Source organism: Micropterus salmoides, unplaced genomic scaffold (genome assembly GCF_014851395.1).
Source record: "Micropterus salmoides isolate LMB-PRFRI ecotype aquatic unplaced genomic scaffold, ASM1485139v1 Ms_hic_scaffold_8, whole genome shotgun sequence".
NCBI classification, from domain to species: domain Eukaryota; kingdom Metazoa; phylum Chordata; class Actinopteri; order Centrarchiformes; family Centrarchidae; genus Micropterus; species Micropterus salmoides.
Genome location: NW_024044570.1, coordinates 604,081 through 625,304, shown reverse-complemented (window position 1 = coordinate 625,304; position 21,224 = coordinate 604,081). Strand labels below are relative to the sequence as shown.

Below are 21,224 nucleotides of genomic sequence, written 5' to 3'. Positions count from 1 at the left end.
TTGTTGGCAACTATCTTATTATTACGCTTGTTATGTCAGCAAAACTGATGGTACTTTATACTTGTGATACTAGGTATTTTTAAAAGCAGGTAATTTTGTTTTGTCTCCAGTAGAAATTTAAATGAAGAGTAAAATTTATCAGCTGTATCTGTACTTTTACTCACGTACAGGATTTGTATACTATTTCTACCAGTGTGAAAGACTCTGATTAAATACTTTATCACACATCGTTTCAAATCGTCATACACTAACAGGCATTACGGTCAAAACAAACAACCCATGAGAGAGATTGGTTCGCCTGCACCTTGGTTTTTATCACATAATGGGTTGAGGGATGTGCAATGTATACAAACGAAATCAATTGATTCAAGGATAATTCATTTGTCGAATGGACTAAAAGACCGCAGTGATTCCCTAAATGTGTCTCATTGATATTGTTTATGCATTGTACTTGTGTCAATAAGCAAAGAAACATTAAAGTGCCAGGTTTTTAAATGGAGTTTGGTTGGACTTTTCTATGTACAAAACAATTCAGCTGACTTGGAGCTGTAGGCTACCAAACTACACAAATATGAAATAGAGCAGAGGATTCAGTCACTGTGGATGTTGTATTATAATAACTAAAATTGACCTATATTTTGTCACATGTCACATCACTACAACATGTTGCAAGTTGTCTATAACATTTGACAATGTGCACAGAAATCTCATCCTTATCTCTGTTTAACTAGACACATCCTTTTTTGTCAGCTGTCTTGTGGGTTTTCTGACTGACTCGTAGGCTGTGTTTGTTTTAACGGCTTCACACCTGGTTGTCTGGTTGAGAGATCAGAGGCTGATAAGGTATTTATAGGTCAGAGGTGGGCGGTTAGCTCTGCTGCTTGTTTTTCTGTTCAGCTCTGGAGAGTTGTGTGGTGTCCAGGCGGCATCATGTGTGGCGCCCTGAGGATGTCAGCAGGTTTTAAGCACTCAGCTCCTGAAAGATTTGAATTGATCTAGAGAAGCCCGAAGTCTGGTGTCTTCTTTCATTTGACCAGTTCATCTGACCTTCCCTGCCATCTGCTCAGTGGATTATTAATCATCATTGTCTTTATTCACAACTACAGCTAACAAACTATATGATTTGTTCATCGGAATCCTGCGTCATGGTATTTTATTATAGAAAACGAATTGTTTATTTAAAAACAAAAAGCTTCACACTTTATTAGCAGCTCTCATGTCTGTTACGACTCACAGTAAACTGTGTACTGTGTAAATAAATTGCAACTGGTGACTATTTTGTAAATAGATTAATAGTTTAAATGATTCTTCCAGCAGGAATGCCAAAGGTTTGCTGGTTCCAGCTTCTCAAATGTCAGATAAGAGAAATGACAGGAGAAGAAATATTTAGAGACTTACTAATGTATTACTAAGAGACAGGAAATGTGCGAGAGAGAGAAAGAGAGAGAGCGACATGCAGCAAAGAGCTGTGGGCTGAAATCGAACCCGGGCTTCTGCGGCAGCACTGAGCCTGAGTACCACCTGAGCTAACCAGCACGCCGTCCCACACCTACCTGTAACGCCTACGGGTCTTGACCATGCGTCCATATGTGATGATGTGGAAGTGATATACTCTGATCAGCCATAACATTATGACCACTGACTGGTCTCTCTCTCCAGGGTAGCTGATTGTTCAGGCGCACAATCCGTATTTGAAGCTCCCCGGAAGTGCAGTCTTGATCCGTACACTTTGATTCAATCACAGCTCAGCTCCTGAAGCTGCGATGAGGCAACTGCTGTGGATGTTTGACCTTTACTCTCCTTTCTGCTGGGTGTTTGCTCATCAGCTGAGTGACTGTAGTTTAATGTGACGGCGTGCTGGGCCGGAGGGCACGGACATTCCTCTGCACCACTAAATACGCTGTTAGATTCAAACTTGTAAGGTCACGAGGACCTCGAGGGTCACGTGACTGCTTCCTCGGTTTCATCCCGCCCGAGCGGCCTCGTGTCAGGAGTGTGCCTCTGCTCGGTTTGTGTGCACTGGAGCTGAGTGAAGATGAAGCTGATCTCTGAGCAGAGTGATGGGGTGAGTGGATCAGCTGTCGGAGCTTTAAAAGAAGTTAATGATGGTCGTTTTGGTTTAGGATTGTGAGTGGACAGAGGAGCTGAAATAGATCAGTCTAGGAGAAAGTAGCTGTTCCAGCTGCTTAACGGACAGAATGACAGATTGCTGTAAAGTTTATAACGATGCCCTCAGGTGCCCTCAGGAATATTCACATTTAAGAAGCTGAAATCAGAGAATTGTGACTTCAAACCAATTAATCAAGAATAGTAGTTGGTGTTTAATTTAAGAGTTGAAAACTAATTCATTAATCGTTGCGGCTTTCACCCACTTTATGGACAAACCTGCTGATTTCTGGGTGGTGATGGTCCAGTGGATAAGATGCCTGCCTTTGGTGTGAGAGACCCGGGTTCAATCCCCCACTGTGTCCCTGAGCGAGACACTTAACCCCTCGTTGCTCCAGAGACGTGCGACCTCTGAAGTATATAGCATTTGTTAGTCGCTTTGGATCAAAGCGTCAGATAAATGAATAAATGTAAATTTCTATGGTCGTGTTTGTAGCCACGATTTCTTTGTGCTTCATTTTTTACCCAAGGAAGGTTAAAATCAAGGCAGCCGTCCTTGTCCTTGGATAATTTATGACTTACTGTGTATTTTATTAACGTGCTGTTTACAGACTTGGTTGTTGCTTCTTGATGGGCAAATGAAATGCTTTTTAAATCGATGTTGGTGTATCTTGAATAGGAATAAAAAGCGTGGCGTTAGTTTTGTAGCCTTGCTAGCAGCACGTCGGTCGGTCCACTTTGGTTCTGAGTGAAATATCACCAACTATTGTCATGTTTGGTTCAGATGTTCATTAAGAGGCATCACAAGCTCAACAAGGTTTTCGCATGATGCAGCAAAGGGCCGAGTCAAACCCGAGCTTCTGCGATAAGTACACGGGGCACGAACACCAAAAGTGAGCTAACCAGGGGCCCAATCATCAGGTCAGCATTTGTCCATCGCTTTGGTTTCTGACCAGATTCCTACAAACTGACATTCCCATCAGCCCCAGCTGTATTTGTTGTTTTCTGCTAATTTGTTAGAATGCTAATACGCTAACTTTGATATTGACAAAATGTGATATTGCGATACTGATCAAGAATATCGTGATAACAATATTCATTTCGATCCTTAAACATATGTGAAGTTGACGGCTCCTGTTTCCAGCTCTGTTGTGTCTCCCTGAGCCGCACTCGTCTTCTTACTTTGCTTTCTTTTCCCTCGCTTCACTCACGCTGCAGACACGTCACGTGGTCAGCTCTTTTTATATGGGTACGCTTCATAGGGTATGTTTGTGTAGCGGACCCATGTCCTCACACTTGCATGTGACAGGGAAACCGGCCGTGCGATAACGATATTGAGTCGATATATTGCGCAACCCTAACGCTAACCCCCACGCGTTGCTGAGCCTTGCTACAACCTCACAGATCTGCTAGCACGGCTGTAGACTTTCAGCTTCGTCCCTTAGTACACTTCCGTGGAGTACGCTGTGGACACTGTGTGCTTATGCTGCGACCTCAAAGCTTTCCAGGTGCATGACGGCTGAATGTGACAATATGATGCTTCAGCAGTGACCGGCTGACCTGCCTGTGGACCGTCCGTGAATGCAGATGTAGTGTAAGAAGTGGTCAAAAAGACTAGAAAGGCGCTATACAAATACAGAGCATTCACTTTCAGAGATTGTTTACTGTAACCAGTTACTTAATAACACTGGCAACATATTTCTCCATCACTTTACATGCAGAACAGGTTTTACTACATGATGGCAGGGCTGGGCCATAATAACAAAAATGTTATACAAAACATTTCACGTTATTCAATATTGATAATTATCAGGATAAATATGTCAAATCATTATTTCTTTCCAGTTTAAAGGCTGATTTTTGCTCCTGAGTGAAATTTGAAGAAGCCAGATGGTTAATTGTGGTTAAACTTTTCTTTATGGCTCGAATGTAACAAACGCTTGATGCCAAACAGTGGATCACTTCACAGCTCTGATGTAGAACATTCATTATGATAAAATCTTTTTTCAGTCCCTTTTCCTCAACAAAATAAATATTTTAATAGAAAAATGAAGTGCTAATTTGTTTGTGATTCAAATGAATTAAACCAAATATTAATTGACGATATATTGATCATTAATTAAATTGCGATAATTATTATTATTATTTTATTGCCCAGCCCTGCATGATGAGAGCATATATTATTTTAATTAATTACAGGTAAATATACTTTATGTCCCATTTTAGTTTATGGTCTGCCATTTACAGCGTGTGCTTCCATGAGAGCTGCTACTGTGAGACGTCTTTCAGCTGCTTCCTGTGAAGTCGGGGTACATTTTCGTTTCCCTGAGTTGAACTTCAAATTCAAGTGGTGTTACGTGGTACGATTTTTAGGTGGATGTCACGAATGTCTGAGTTGCCTGGAATTAGAGCTGGGCAATTAAACAAAAATGATAATTATTTTCCTCAATAAATGTTTGATTTAATAAATTTGAATCACAAACGAATTAGCACTTCATTTTTCTATTAAGATATTTATTTTGTTGAGGAAAAGGGAACGAATCAGATCTTGTTGTTGTCTTCTCTGTTTGGCATCACGTGTTTGTTCTGACCATAAAGAAAAGTTTAAAACCACCATTAACCATCTGGTTTCTTCAACTGTCACTCAGGAGCAAAAATCAGCCTTAAAACTCGAGAGAAATAATGATTTGACATTTATCCTGATAATTATCCATATCAAATGATGTGAAGTTTTTATCGTGATAATGTTTTCTGACTTATTGATTGACTGGTTTATCAGTTAAAATGATAATAAAAGTGAAAGAGCATTAAATATACAGTATATATGGGAACACCGAAGGGTAAAGAACACACCGCCTGCACAACACGTCCAGATGGAAGAAACCCGCGGTCAGTTTCCTGCAGTAACACACAAAGACATTTGGCTTGTGACTGTCCGGCTGCGTGAAAGTAAGAATTTCACTTGCTGGAAAAACAATGACAAATTTTGGTAAACTCATGACCATGATCCATTAAAGAAATCCTACCTGTTTCCCCCTTTATCTGATAATTCATTTATAAAGTTCGATTTTTAAATGACGCTAAACGTTGTGAATGGGATACTTCAGACATTGGTCTCACCGTTTAAGAGATAATCCGGGGTTGAGTGAGGTTATCGTCTGTCCGCACAGCGAGTTGTCCTGGGTAACAGATTTCCTCCCAAAACGAAGGATAAGTTGAATTTAATTAACATCATTCAGTGACATTTGAAATATTTGAGAGCTGCCCGAATGTTTGTGAATTATAAAAGGAAAGTTGGCCAAGTCTGACAGTGTGGAGCTGAACGCACAAGTCTTAATATGGCCACCGTACACGCTTGAGCCTTTCGATTAAGCGAACAGCATGACCTTGAATAAAACAAATAATGAAACACTGTTTTGCAGCTCAGCCTGAGGCCAGTCACAGCTGACAGATCACACATTTCCTGTCTCGAGGACAGATATCGTACTGTGATCCAGATCCTGAGGTCATCTTCATTAAATCTCCTCTTAAAATCACTCCTGAAGATGGAAGAAAAGTCCCTGAGATGTAATAATGCAGTGGAGAAGAGAGCTTGATCTCTAACGTGGTTGTTGTGGGGAGGATAGCGGGACCCTGCGCACATTAAGACGGGGTGGTTATCCGTCTCTGCAGGACTGAAAGAATTCAACAGTAGGAAGATAACACTAACTCTATCTGGAGAACTGAAAGGCAGGTTTTGTCTGGTAGCCTCAACCTCATTTACTGATTCGAACAAAGTGGATAATATTATTATATTGAATATTATTCATGTATTTGGGCTTAAAGGGATAAATTTGGAGACATGAAAGAATGAGAATTGATTATTGAGAGGAAGCTCTTCAACAGATCTTCTATTTGTTTGGAAACTCGGCAGACACTGTCGTGGATGTTTGTGGTTCTGCTGAAAATGGCAGCGATGGTCTGACTTTGTCTTCTGCACCATCCTGAGGCAGAGTTTTGTACTTTTGAGTTAAATGTAATGAAACTATTGGGTGGATTGACGTGACAGTTGGAGGAGAAATGATCCCCTCACGATGACTTTTAATAACTTTGATGGATCGCTTAGCTTTTCATCCATCACCGTCATCAGGTCTCTTCTTTCTTTTAAACTTTGGGTTCCTGTTCCAAATGACATCTACTCAGATATAAGAACGTTGGATCTTTAGCAACCATCATACACGGCTAAATGTTTGTTCCAGTTTCCCCACAGTTACTGTACAATATGTTATAATCGATGTAGTTCAGACACCATTGCTCAAAGTCCTTCTTACAGCTCACTAAGCAAACGCCATGTTCCCATCAGAGCCTCCCAGACAGCGGCCCTTGAAGCGTTGTTTAATCATGCTAATCAGTTCCTTCCATTATCCTCTCCAGGATCCAGACTTCCAGCTCCTTATGGCTGTGTATGATGAGAACATCCTGAAGAACCCTTTCTACTTGGCGTTGGAGAAGCAGAGACCGGACCTCTGCAGCCGAGTGGCAGAGCTCCACGGCATTGTGAGTCCCACCCGTCGTCTCCTTTTGGTTGTTAAACCAGCCTGTTTGTGTCAGAAGCACAGAGGACGCTCTCAGCGTGGTCTGACAGCCACGACTGAAAATCACGGCGTTCATGAACAAGTTCAGAAGAACGTGTCTACAGTTAATGGATCATCTATCTGCAGCAAGTCTTTTTCACAGAAATGGACTGAGAATCAAATTTACAATGGTCTAAAGGTTAAGTTGAGCCGTGAGCATAATCCAATCCCTGATTGCCCAGCAGCACCTTCCAGGCGTGTAATTATGTTTGAACAAAGCAGGGCGCATCCAGAAAAGACATTTCTGCTCAGTGAACCAACATTAGTGCCTAAATAAACGTTAAAAAAGCCTAAAGTAGTCTTGTATTGTATTTGGGAAATGTCCAACTAAATCAAAGCAAACATCTCATTAGTAATGGTGGGTAGAATTAATTAATGGACACGTCTGTCACAGTCCAGTAATGGCAAACAAATTATTATTAGTTTGATATTTACCACTGGAATTGGGACTAATGGAGTTGCACTTAGAGTCAAGAGAAAGATGAATAAAAACAAAACAGGGTGAGCAAATGTTAAAGTAGTGCGACGTTGCTGTGAGAGAAGCTGTTATTGCAGCCCACTTCATCAGGATTTAGTGCAGAGCTACAGTTCATCTGAAGTCCAGTTTATAGTCTGTGTTACTCTCAAATTTAGCGTTGTCTCTCAGCTTCTTTCACTTTGCCTGGATTGCACTGTAACTTAGCAAAGCAAGCTGTCTGATGAAAGTCTGTGTCTGTTACAGGGGTGCGGGGGTGTCGTCCACTGTGTTGTGCTCAGTTTTTCTCCTCTCTTTGCTGCCAATGCTAAAAATCTGTGCACGTTGGTGGAGACGTTAGCCGTGTTGTTGGGTGTCAAGTCTTAACCTGCCATCCTTCAGTCTTCCAGATTTTATTTAGCGACCATCTATTTTAGGTGACCTGGCTGTGGTGACCGTCGAACCCGGAGCAGCTGTGAGCAGACAGCACAAATGTTTCCCTTCCAGCAAAACTCTACAGCACCTGATTTCACCCGTCACGTCATCCTCTATCGCTAAATCTGCTGCTTAGAATTTCTTAGTATTAGTATTCCATGTGTAAAGAAATAATTTCTGTTTCGTGTTTGGGTAAATTGGTGAGCTAAAGTAAGCCAAAGGTGAGAATCAGGGCCTCTCCAGTGCTCTAGGACAGACTCTGTCTCTCCTCTGCTGAGTTGATAGTGTTGAACATTTGTTAGGTGTAACTCGAGTCCGAGAGTATCTTTATTTTCTTTCAGTGCAGACAGGCTAACTGTCTTCAGGTAGAAAGTGTTTAAAGTGTTCGTGGCTTAAGGACTTGAGCCGATAGACTCCTCACACCTGTGTAATAGAGGGGTAAACAATAACCTTATTTGGACACTTTGTGAATCTCTGTAGATGTAGGAAGGATAATTATCCCCAGACAGGAAGTAACCTTCAGATTTGGTGTTTACTTTCTGTGTTCACACTTTATCTGCTCGGGTCTCATTAAACCAGGCAGTGCAGCCTGAGTCTTCATCGGTCTCCGAAACGTCCTCATCACACCTGAACCTGGCTCGCGGTATTTTCTTTACCACCGGGGATCTTGGTTCAGTCTCTACATGTGGACTGACGGCTTCCTTAGTAAAACGGTTAAACGAATGCGTCAGATCAGGAGACGGGCGACAAGCTCGACTCGTTTTTTAAAGTAAACCTACATGTTTAGCTGTCGGACCACTTCCTGTCTTGAGAGAGGGTCGAGCCGTCACTTCGGGGCTTCAAAGCGTGAGGGATAAATGAGTTTTTCCAGTCAGCTCAGTCAGCGAGAAAATGGACTATCAAATGACCTAAACGACTGCATAATTGCTCTCTAAACCCTGTTGTAGCTTGTCAAGACGCCTGAAACCTCAGCTGATAAGGATTAGATGTTCGAAAGGCAGTCAGCAGCAGCTCTGACTCAGCAGGTCTCCTCTGGAAAGTCAGATGATCTGAGTGCGGTCAAAACATCAGCATGGAAACACTCGTAACTGGATTAGAGCTTCTAATGAGCATTTGACAGCAGACTGCTGACCTGGCAAATCAGCTCTACAAGACGCAACAAAAAGACAGGCATACTGTCGCATCCTGCTTTCACAAGCTTTTCTGGCTCATGATCTTTGATCTTTTGTGTTCTAGTTTCAAGAGTATGAAAGGAAGTCTGGATGGCGTGCACGGATTAGCATTAAGCAGAGATGAGGCTGTCATTATTCATTAGTTCTGCATGTATTTCCTCATGAACCAAAATGTTGGACCTGATGATGAGGGCGGTCGATGAAAAGTCACCAGAGTTTGGTACGGTTCATCCTGAGGGGAACATGAACGTCTGAACCACATTTCATCACCATCCCTCCAACAGCTGTGGAGAGCTCCACTCAAAACCACAAACATTAAGCTCATGGTGGCACCAGAGGAAAGGTCAGAGGATCGTAGGCTCTGTGGACATCTCTCTCCAACAGCTCTGCATCCCTGCAGATCTCTCAACAACCTACATATCAAGCAAACACAACACATAAAGTCACAAACTAGGAAACAAATGAGAAGGAGCGGATGCAGTGTGGTGGCTCGGGTTAAATATGTGTTGACTGGTTAATGAATTGAGTGTAAGAGTCGAATGTTTTTCTGTCCCCTGCAGGTTCTGGTGCCTTGTTGTGGAAGTTTGAGCGTCAGCAGCTCCTCAGACTCTCGGTTCGACAGCTACGTCCTGCAGCCTGTGGAGGATGGATACCGGACTGTGGATGGAAAGGTTCGTCTGGTTTCACTTTATAGACATCATCAGAGGCACTTTAAACTCTGAGTCCAGGAAAAATAAGTCTTCTGTCAGAACACAGGATAACACAACTCGGAACCTTTCCTGTCATGAAGATAGATAATAGATTTAAAACAACTTATTGTTGTTATTTTCAGTAGAGTCTGAATAAACGCATGTTGCTTTTGTTGGCTGCTCCAACTCCTAAAACTGAAACTAAAACAAGAGGCTCCAATTGGCTGTTCCAAAATCGTAATTAAATTCAAAATCTTTCTGTTTCTTTTGGCCGTTGAGCTTTAAAAAATAATAAGCTTCTACTGGTGTGAATGAACCGGCGGTTTACATTACGAGCTCAGACTACTTGACCTTGAGAGTGGCAGCTCGACACAGCAGCTCCCTCAATCTAGTTTTGGCCTTTTTGTACTTGTACATTTGAGTTTTTCTACTTTTCAATATATTTAACACATTTTTTAAAATTTATTTAGTAAATAGGACTTTCTTGAATTTCCCCGATGGGGGTTTATAAAGGAACTATTTATTTTATGTCACATTATTAAGAGTGAGGCTGGGAAACATCAGTATTTGTCTCACAGCATGATACTTCTGCATCTGAGCCACAGAGCGCCATTGTTCACATTGTTCAGTCAACGAGCTGGTTGAATTAAAACCACAGTGACCTGCTGTTTTAGGAAATTACTGAGCCTTTTTAAAACTGAAACTATATATGTGTGATTTTAAGGATATAAGTGTCCAGTAGGAACCTTCAGGCTTCGGGATCAGAGCCATCGACAGGAAGTCTGTCAGGACTGAGAGATGGACACGCCTGCTTTTGGTCTTTACAGTATATTTGGTTACTTTACCTTCACTTAATAAATACTGTGCGCCTGTTCACCAGAGCTGTTGGTCGGGTTATGTGTTGCAGGAGGTCAGGATCCAGGACAGGCAGGTCCTGCTGGGATCCGGCTTCCCGGCTCCGGCGTCCATCCCCATCCTGTTTGAGGAAACCTTCTACAACGACCAGGAGCAGAGCTACAGCATGCTGTGCATCTCCAGGCCCGTCGAGGTGGACCCGAGCCCGGAGGAGCTCGGCCCGCCGCCACCCTACTGTCTGAAGAGCCTGGAGGACGTCAGGGAGTTCCTGGGTCGCCACGCCCAGAAACTGGACAAATTCATCCAGGGCTTCTGTCAGACCTTCAAAGAGCAGGAGAGGAAGGGACTCCGACACCACATCGTAGGACTAATCCTCTTTTCCTCATTCTTCCTTCCTCTTCTTCACCGTGCACGTCCCTTCTACTTCATTCCTTTTTAATTGCTCAAGTTTTTGTGTTTTGTTTTTCTAAACTAATTTATCAATAATCTTTAGAAATGCAGGAGCAGTTTGGCTTAGGTGTTTGAGAAAAGGCATAAAGCAAATCATTTTACTGAAGAATTCAAAAGAGTTTCAGTTAATAATTACTTAAAGGTCTTTGTTGAAAAATTAGCTAGATATCTTGTTAGGGTGTATTTTACAGTGATTATAACTGGAAGAGTCGAATCTTGAAAGTTGACTTTTGGTCAGCAGAGAGCTTCCCTGCAGGACTGACTGTCCTTCTGTCCTCTCTCCACTCAGGACTCGGTGAACGGCCTTTACACTAAATGTCTTCAGTGTCTGCTGAGAGACTCTCGCCTGGTAAGTAGAATCTGTCGGTCTGATGGAGATAACGAAAGGTGCTGGGTTTATTGACTGTGTCTCAGTTTGGGTGCAGGTCACATTCGGAAACCCTGCATTTCCGAATGTGACATAATTGGTCAACTAGGTATAAAAATGTAAAGCAGCTTTTCCTTTTGGAGGACATGAATGGGATCCTTTGCAACCCTCATGATCCACTTGTACCTGCCAGTTGTCTAAAGCATCATTTCCATTCTTTACATTTCTGGGATCTTGAGATTGAAACTATACTCCTGAGCGAAGGAACAGCAGGTGACAAAACAGTCCTGCAACAAGGTCCTCTCAGTCGCTGCCTTAGTTTCACAGTAGAACAAGTCTTCTGTGGAAAATTTGTCGTGTAGTTGTAGATATCCAGATATATTCTCTAAGGACTTTTAGTTCGTGTTGGCTATAAAGTTCCTGAGGCCAAGAATGAACTTTCAATCTTAGCTTTTGAGCAAATGTGTACCAGAAGGGCTCAGAAAAAATGAAAAACACGATTGTCCATCGTTGACATTTATTCATTTAGCTGACGCTTTTATCCAAAAAAAAAAAAAAGAGGTCATTAATAACCGGTTAATATATCACATGAAGTGGACTAAACAGGATGTAAATAATGGAAAGGTTCACACGTTTCCAAGCTGCAGATGGAGCTCCTGTCCATACTGGCTGCTGCCTAATGGAACAATGCAACAAATGTAGATTTTGCCTTTGAGAGCACATTAAGAAGGCATCTCCTCAAGGCCCGTCCGAACAGGAGGCTAGCAGAGCGTCTTGCAGTGTTCTCGTGAGCGCCCATCAACTGCTTTGCTTTTACACCTGGGCCCTATTTTCACATATTTATTGGCTGGAAGTGACATGTTTATTTTTTTACCATTAGCTTGTCACACAGTTGTCTATCATGTACTGCAGTTCAACATCACGACTCATTCAGCACTGATATTTACACCATCTGAGGTCCTCTGAGTTTCAGTCTGCTCTTCACCCTCGAAACACAGACAGCATGTAGATCAGTGATACTACTTATGTCTCGTTAGGCCCTCTGGGGTCAAATAAAAGAATCTATGTCCCAACAGATTTATCTCAGTTGTATTCCTAATCATAGAAGCAGGAGGACTTGCGTTAATCCTGTGCAGTGACTAATGCATTTCAATGGATTCACTGGAATGTGTTACTTTTTTCTGCAGAGACTTCTGGCGAAGCAGGAGCTTCAGATGACTCTTCTCAAACAGGCAGTAGAGGTAACCTCCCTCTGTGTTTCTACATATCACACTCCAGTTCCTGTAAAGAATTTAAGTTTCTAAAGCACATTACATGAAAAACAGATCTCAGCGCTCACTAACAGACAGATAAAATCATTAATAACACCACGACAGAGCCTGTGGGGCACGTGGCAATGTGAGACGGGATGACGGCTCGGCTCCTGGACGTGCTCACTGCGGCGTTCCCGAGAAACGCTCCTCCGATCGACTTCACACTGTGCCTCCATCAGGCCCTCAGGCCCTCAGGCCCTCAGCAACACACCTGCCCAGTGTGAAGTCGATCGGATCAGCTGTTCTTGAGATTCTTTATGCGAAAGACAGAAAGATAGAGATTCTTTCCTTTTGTAGGTAGATGATGCTGATACAGCGCCACCTTTTGGCCAAATGTGTCTTTGGCACACAGACGTTATTGTAATAAAAAAGCCCTGCCCACAATATTTAAGCAAAGGTTGAGGGCCAGCTACAGCAAACCTCTGTCCAGCTTGGTACAGAGATGGTCTCTGCCAGTTACGGTGACGATTGCTCAAACTTTGTAGGAGGAGTAGCGAAAAAACAGATTGGGACAAATTGAAAATTGGGAGAAATCGATGTAGATGCAAATGTGCGAGGCTGATGTGGACAGAGCGTCTGTCTCCATTAGGTCCTCAGCAATACACCTGCCAAGTTTGATTGGATAAACGTTTGCCAAGACAATCGAAGGACAGACTCATAGACCGGCAGAGATTCTTTCCTTTATAGTTAGATTAAAGTAGTATCATGTAAGAGAACTTTGTAATAACAGTAATAATCTTTATCTGTAGAGCACTTTTCAAAAACAAGTGGGTGTAAAAAATACACGATAAAAGCAAGAAAACACTTTGACTAAAATACACGTTTAAAATAAATATAAAATATATATAGAATCAAATAAAGTCGGGAAAGGTTCTCCTATAAAAGTACGTTTTAAGAGGAGACGTAAAAGAGTTCACTGACTCCTGATTTACTCGGGCAGGCTGTTGCAGAGCCTCGGGGCCCTTTTAGTTTAAGTGGAGACTCTGGAACAGACAACAGACCTCTGCCCGAGGATCTCAAGGTACGTGCTGGTGCGTATGGGACTAAAAGGTCAGAAATATAACAAGGCGAGAGGCCATGAAGAGCTTTAAAAGTGATCAATAGAATTTTAAAGTCAATTCTAAAACATACTGGGAGCCAGTGTAATGAAGCTAAAATAGGAGTAATGTGGTCATATTTCTTTGTTCTGGTTAAAAGCCTGGCAGCTGAGTTCTGGACAGTCTGGAGTCGATCAATAGATTTTTGGGTTAAACAGGTGAAAAGGCTGTTGCAATAATCCAGACGTGATGAAATAAAGGTGTGTAAGATGGTCTCAGTGATATATTTCTAAGCTGATAAAAACATGATTGCACTAGCTTTGTGGTGTTCTGAAGCTCACTAAAGGCCGATGAAGGCTGCAGAGATGAGCTCATTGTTTATCATAGGTTTTTTGGTGGTTTTCGCTCTGAATGGCTCTTAAATGAAGTCTAAAACAAACATTGTTTGTTATGTTGCTCATATTCTTATCTTTATAGTCAGTCTTTTAAATTTCCTCTACTCCGATAGAATAATTAAGTTGTGGTCAAAACGGCCTGCGTCTGACCTAAGGCCCCTAATCAGATTCTGTCATGCGACTCACTTAAAGCTGGTGCTGTTTTCAGATTCTCTTTCTCGAAGCCGCTGTGTAAACTGAAATGTGTTTTCTTCTCATCGCAGATGTATGTTCATCATGGTATCCATGATTTAATTTTTAACTTTGTGGGAACGCTGGAAGCCAGCCAGGTAGGTTTGAAACACCATACTGAAATCCTCTGTGATGGAAATATGTTCTTTACAGATGAAACAATATGCATATTTTCTCACATCTTGTGGGATCTAGCCATGGAGATAATTTTGGTTTTATCTGTCATACAATGGACATGATTTTAGTATTTAGGGCGCCTCAACATTTTATAAGCTTTAAAGAAACTTTTATTTCCTGAAACAGTGTTGTGATTGCTCTGGATACAGTTTTCACTACTTCCTGCTAAAGAAGTATTTAATGTTTGCCAGTAAAGCCCCGTTTACACGTGGGAGAAATCCATCAGACAGGAAGAAGCAGAGCAAATGCTGCAGACCAGAATACAATGGGGAACAGCCGCTGGGATTGTTGCTCTCTAACAACTTATCTCTCACGGCCGAAAGATGAAAGCTGCTTCAGAAATTATAGTGCAGTACATGAAAACATAAAATAACTCCCGGGTGTATCAAGTACTCGGTGTGATGTCAGATTGCTGCATGTTTCACATTTGTCGCTCTTTGATTTTGGCGTAACGAGAACTCAGAGTGTTTTGATGTGTGTCTGATCTCGTGTCTGTTCTGTTCTGCCACTCTGTCAACAGGACGCTGCCTTCAACAAAACCAGCAGGAGTCTGCAGGACCTGCAGCAGAAAGACCTGGGAGTCAAACCTGAGTTCAGGTCAGTTCAACATGTTGCAGCTGTGGAGCCGTTTAAAAAACTGTGTCTGATTGGATCAGACTTGATGCATCGTATGTTTACTCTCCACTTTCACTTACTGCAGTATGGTGGTTGCTATAAAGGTCCAACAACAAGCAAACATTTGATAGTATAAAATAGATTTGTTTTATTTAAATCTTCAGATTTCAGAGTGACTACAAACACACCAGCTGAATTATCGTTTGATAATGTGACTCTAAAAAAGCCAATAAACACAAGTGTCAATGTCAAGTCGCTCTGCAACCGGTGGCCACCTGGAAGGAAGGAAGTCAATATTACAACTGATAAGCTATTTGGAAAACAGTCGGCTGTAACGGAAAGTACAAATGATTTGTAGTTAAATGTCTAAGATATTCATAAACAGCGGATACGTCTTAAAATAAATATAAATGTCAGTTATAAATGACCATATATTTACCATGTTTTTATCAGAATGAAAATAGACACTGTACATAGTTTAGCTTAAATTTCTTGACATTGGAAACAGCAGTTGGACAAAATGTTCTTTAACTTACTGGTGTTTTCCAGAGCATTCAGCCACATTGCTTGGACTTCACCAGCGGATGGAGTTTAGTTGTCATCACGTGTTCAAACTCTGTAGACACATTATCATTCCCCTAAACCTCAGTGACACGTTTCACTCTTCTCTGTGTTGATTATTGTTGCTCTGCTCACTGTAAGAACCTTTCCGACTGAAGAGCAGCTTTATGTTTTTGCTGTTCTTGTGTTTCCGCAGTATAAACTTGTCTCGGGCAAAGAGAGAGCTAAGTCAGCTCAACCAGCACACCTCCCCGCTCCTCAAACTGCTTTGCCTACGCAGAGTGGCCCTGACCGCCATCCAGACCCCCAGACGCACCGGTAGGACACGACTGTGGCCGTCACTCACTGTGTTCTCTCCAGTTCTTCAGATTTCTCATAAATAAATAAGTTTTGCTGATAAATTGGTTAAGTTCAAAGTAGAATGTAGTTTGTTGAGCTGAGTGAATCAGTTAGAAAATACTGCTAACAAAGGCCTGAGCTCTCCTCCGCTTCTCTTTATCTCAGGTTTATCTTCTGTTAGTGGTCCATTTATTACAGTTATTATGTGGATTCAGCTCGTCAGCTAGTAAGTGTGAGTCAGCCGGTCACCTCTCAGAGCAGGCATACAGAACTGTCCACGATCTGCGAGCGTCCTCTCACTGTCTGTAATCAGATCAGCACACAGGACAATACCTGCTCTGTGGGCCTCTAATGTGTTTGTCCAGTTTGCTTTGGAAATCCAAACTCATTGCCCCACAACAGCCCCGCAGTCAGTCTGCAGAGTGCTACCATTAATGTTTGCCATGCAGCCACTTTAGTCATTTGGTTTGGACAGAGGGAGAGTGTCTGGCAGCGTCGGGACTTCAGGTGTTATTTTTGTGCGTTTCCTGTGTTGGTGTTTTCAGTGTTTCGCCTGACTGACTGACTGTGTGTGTGTGTGTCTTCCTCTGCAGTCAGTATAGAGGCTGTGTGTGCGGACGACCTGCTGTCTGTCACACTCTATCTGCTGGTGAAGACAGAAATCCCCAACTGGTGAGCAGGGAGGGGGATTCGCTGTGGCCTCTGACCTTGTGGTTTGTGTGGAAGAAACCAAGACGCTGATCCGTCATTTCTGGTGTGATTTTCATCAGCCACGTGGAGGGAAAGTGAAAGTGAACACTAAGGCTGTGTAATGTATTGCATACCGCCTACTATACAGGATATTATGCAGAAACCAACACAATGGAGTTACACTGAAGCTCAGACACAAAAGAGATCCAATGCGTTTTGGGGCGGTGAGCATGTCCAATAAGCTCATGACGCATACTCAGAAATTCCTTTATCGTGTACACATCCGGGCATTCCCCACTTACACAATATTGTCATACAATGCAGCTGGAACGCACTACAAATAGTGCTTTACCATGAGAGAGTCCTCAGACAGGCTGGGAGCCCTGTGAGGATGAGCTAAACGCTAACACATCTTAATTTAGCATGTCAACATGATAACATTTGATAATTAGCACTAAATGCAAAGTACAGCTGAGGCTGATGGGAATGTCATTAGTTCTGCAGGTATTTGGTCATAAAGCAAAGTAGTGGACACGTTAAAATGTTGACCCGATGATGGCGCTAGTTTAAAAGCATCATCGACGTTACCACATTTCATCCTGAGGGGAAGATGAATGTTTGAACCACGTCTCATCACTCATAAGTAGTGGACCGTCAGGTTCCAATGCTGCTAGCATGACTCACGCTGCCGCGGAGTTCGCGCTGTTAAAATTCACTGTCAGCCAAGATAATGACAGCATAGGCCATGTTTTAACCAATAACAGCAGGAAAAGGGGACGTCCAAATGAAATAAGATACTCCGACCCTGCACACAAGCAGACTCCATCAGAGGGGCGATGCGAACCCTGTAACAGACGGCTTTAGTTATGTATGCATGGTTTGGCGCTCAGTAGATCCAACTCTTTGGTTCTCGGACTCGACCGCATTTGTACTCGGTCTTGTCTCGGTCTCGGACCTTGAGGACTCTGGATTTTATTTCAAGACCATAACTTTGGGAATATCAATAAATTGCTCATTTATTTGTTAACATCCTGACTTTCATTGGATGTAAAACTTATTGCTTCAAATGCAACCAATAACCCTAATTAAAAATGTGCTGTCATCTTGACTACATCACTACTGGATAGATTAATGATCTCCAAGGACGGAGCCCACTGACTTTAATGATTCCCTGAACCTCGTGGTTCAGAGTGAAATACTGGGCACTGCCTTTCTATGGGTCCTGTGTGTAAAAATAATAACAGAGTGAAAACAAGTATTTCTTCTTCATTTAACCACCTGTTGGTAAAAATCTGTCAGTTTAATCTACAGGGAGCAAAAGTTGATGTGGATATTTACATCTGATAGAAATAGCAGGGGAATATGTTCTCGCTGTGTAGGTAGTTATTTTGTTGTTTGTCTTCAGGATGGCTAACCTGAGCTACATCAGGAACTTCTGCTTCAGCCACTCCAGTAAAGATGAGCTCAGCTACTGTCTGAGCACCTTCGAGGCCGCAGTGGAGTTCATCAACCTGGGGAAGCTGCAGGACACACACCATGTGAGTCACACGCATTCACACAGGAGTCGTCACCGTGTTGTTGATGAAGGTCCTTTACGTTTTCTTGTTTCTGTCTTCTCAGGGCTCAGGTGAGCTGAATGACAAGGCGTTGTTCAAAGAGAGGATGAGTCTGCTGTCTCAGAGCACCGCCACGCCCATCCACTGTCTGTTTGAGGTGAGCTGAACTGAACCGCTGCTCTGCCGATGTCCCAGAATCCATCAGCCACTTCACACTGGTTTACCAAACAATCACAGTTATCATTAGGGCCGAGTGTTGATGTTCCTCAGATCGGCTAAAAACTTGTTGGATGACATTACATGAGGTTATTTTTTTCATTTGGTCTATTAAACAATAAACAGTGAAAGTTGATGCCATGAAATGTCTTTAGTCTGACAATCCGTCCAAAACGTAAAGATGTTCAATTTACTGTCGTTGAAGACAAGGAAAGGAAGCAACTTCTCACATTTGGGCTTTAAAAAACTTCTTGAATGATTAATTGATTATCGAAATAGTTGGCGAATAATTTTCTTAATTGCTTTAGCTGTTGTTGCAAAGCGTTGTGGCAAAGGTTAACCTGGACTAGTTTTTGGCCTGGACATTCGTTCAGGATGCACTTTTTGCCAACGCATTGTTTTCACTGAAGAGTGAAATTTGCATTAAATAAGAGTGTGTGTGTGTGTGTGTGTGTGTGTGTGTGTGTTGTAGCACATAGCGAATGGAAACGAAGCGGAGGTGGAACGTCTGCTGAGTGAAGGTGAAAGCAACGAGGACGTCAGGATGTGTCATCCCCTCTGCTCCTGTGACCTCTGTGACCTCCAGCTGTCGGGGTCAGCGTCCACACACACACACACACACACACACACGGGATTAAATGCTATTAATAAAGCTGCTTTCAAAGTCACATTTATACAGATCAAGTGTTTCACTGGCAATGAGACAATGCTGCCATATTTTCTGGGAAACCCCTCCAACTCCTTTTTACATTTCTACTCATTTCCCCTTTTTCTCTATTTTTGTTGCATCAGAGCTGTGAATCAGGAACCAAAAGTGGTTTACTCTTTCACTTCCCACTTGAACCTACACACACATTTAATTTGTAACATTCATTACAGTTTCAATTCAATTCAGTTCAGTTTTCAGTTTTATTTAGATAGTCCTGATTCATAACAGAAGTTATCTCATTGTTCTTTTCACAGGTCTAGACCGTACTCTGTGTAATACTTTTTACAGACACCCAACAATTCCCACCATGAGCAGCACTAGGCGACAGAGGCAAGGATAAACTTCCTTTTAGCAGTTAGAAACCTCGAGCAGAACCATGACTCAGGGTGGGCAGACATCTGCCTCGACTGGTACAAACATCAATAATACTAATAATGATTGCAATAGTAATGATAATAGTTCTAGTAGGGCAATTGTAATAACTGAAGCTGTTGGTGTCAAGCAACAGGAAGCCTGCAACCACAGATCCAGAGCCAGAAACACCTGCAGAGAGTAACAGAAGGAGAGAGGGATGAGAAAGCACAAATCTACTGGGAAAGGGGAGAAGTCGAGTCAGTAACATGGATTATTGGGACAGATGGAGAAGGAAGTAGAGGAGAGAGAATCTCAGTGCATCATGGGAAATCCCCCGGCAGTCTAGGCCTATAGCAGCATAACTAAGGGATGGTTCAGGACTCACCTGAGCCAGCCCTAACTATAAGCTTTATCAAAGAGGAAAGTCTTAAGCCTACTCTTAAATGTGGAGATGGTGTCTGCCTCCTGAACCCAAACTGGAACCTGGTTCCACAGGAGAGGAGCTTGATAGCTGAACGCTCTGGCTCCTAGTCTACTTTTGGAGACTCTAGGAACCACAAGTAACCCTGCATTCTGGGAGCGCAGTGCTCTGGTGGGGTAGTAAGGTACTATGAGCTCTTTAAGATAAGATGGTGCCTGACCATTAAGAGCTTTGTAGGTAAGAAGAATGATTTTAAATTCTATTCTGGATTTTACTGGAAGCCAATGCAAAGAAGCTAAAACAGGAGAAATGTGATCTCTTTTCCTGGTTCCTGTCAGAACACGTGCTGCAGCATTCTGGATCAGCTGAAGAGTCTTAATGGACTTTTTCGAGCAGCCTGATAATAAGGAATTGCAGTAATCCAGCCTAGAAGTAACAAATGCATGGACTAGTTTTTCTGCATCATTTTTAGACAGGATGTTCCTGATTTTCGCAATATTACGTAGGTGAAAAAAGGCGGTCCTTGAAATTTGCTTAATGTGAGACTTAAACGACATGTCCTGATCAAAGATAACTCCAAGATTCCTCACAGTGGTGCTGGAGGCCAAGGTGATGCCATCCAGGGAAACTATATCTTTAGATGATGCGTCACGGAGGTGCTTAGGCCCCAGAGCAATAACTTCAGTTTTATCTGAGTTTAACATTAGAAAATTACAGGTCATCCAGGTTTTAACATCCTGAAGGCACATTTGAAGTTTAGCTAACTGATGAGTTTCATCTGGCTTGATCGATAGATATAACTGAGTATCATCTGCATAACAATGAAAGCTTATGGAATAATTCCTGATAATATTGCCTAAAGGAAGCATATATAAAGTGAAGAGGATTGGTCCAAGGACAGATCCTTGAGGAACTCCATGAGTAACTTTGGCGTGCATGGAGGACTCATCGTTAACATGTACAAACTGAAATCGATCTGATGAATAGGACTTAAACCAGCTTAGAGCGGTTCCTTTAATGCCAGTGAAATATTCCAGTCTCTGCAATAGGATCTGATGGTCAATGATATCAAATGCAGCACTAAGATCTAATAAACCAGTACAGAGACAAGTCCTTTGTCTGATGCAATAAGGAGGTCGTTAGTAATTTTCACCAGTGCTGTCTCTGTGCTATGATGAGCTCTAAATCCTGACTGAAAATCCTCAAATAAACTATTGCTCTGTAGAAAGTCACACAGCTGTTTAGCAACTGCTTTCTCCAGAACCTTAGAGAGAAATGGAAGGTTAGATATAGGTCTATAGTTGGCTAAAACATCCGGATCAAGTTTGGGCTTTTTCAGAAGAGGTTTAATTACAGCTACTTTAAAGTACTGTGGTACATAGCCTGTTGATAAAGATAGATTGATCATATCTAGTATAGAGGTGCTGACTAAGGGTAGAACATCTTTAAGCAGCCTAGTCGGGATGGGG

The 21,224-nt window shown here is 42.3% G+C and overlaps 1 protein-coding gene across 2 annotated transcripts in view; it reads left to right on the top strand.

Moving 5' to 3' along the window:
* Positions 1-2,043: 2,043 nt before the first annotated feature.
* Positions 2,044-21,224, top strand: part of ankrd27 (ankyrin repeat domain 27 (VPS9 domain)) — a 31,755-nt gene continuing 12,574 nt past the window's right edge. For both annotated transcript variants that reach the window (XR_005442773.1, XM_038705146.1), the window contains exons 1-13: positions 2,044-2,065; positions 6,520-6,642; positions 9,341-9,451; positions 10,377-10,685; positions 11,064-11,123; positions 12,329-12,382; positions 14,150-14,215; positions 14,815-14,891; positions 15,667-15,788; positions 16,403-16,481; positions 17,905-18,037; positions 18,120-18,212; positions 18,744-18,865. Coding sequence is in view for 1 of the 2 variants with exons in the window: in XM_038705146.1 (XP_038561074.1) it covers positions 6,541-6,642; positions 9,341-9,451; positions 10,377-10,685; positions 11,064-11,123; positions 12,329-12,382; positions 14,150-14,215; positions 14,815-14,891; positions 15,667-15,788; positions 16,403-16,481; positions 17,905-18,037; positions 18,120-18,212; positions 18,744-18,865 (1,328 nt within the window). In the remaining variant the exon portion in view is untranslated. The remainder of the gene's footprint in view (positions 2,066-6,519; positions 6,643-9,340; positions 9,452-10,376; positions 10,686-11,063; positions 11,124-12,328; positions 12,383-14,149; positions 14,216-14,814; positions 14,892-15,666; positions 15,789-16,402; positions 16,482-17,904; positions 18,038-18,119; positions 18,213-18,743; positions 18,866-21,224) is intronic.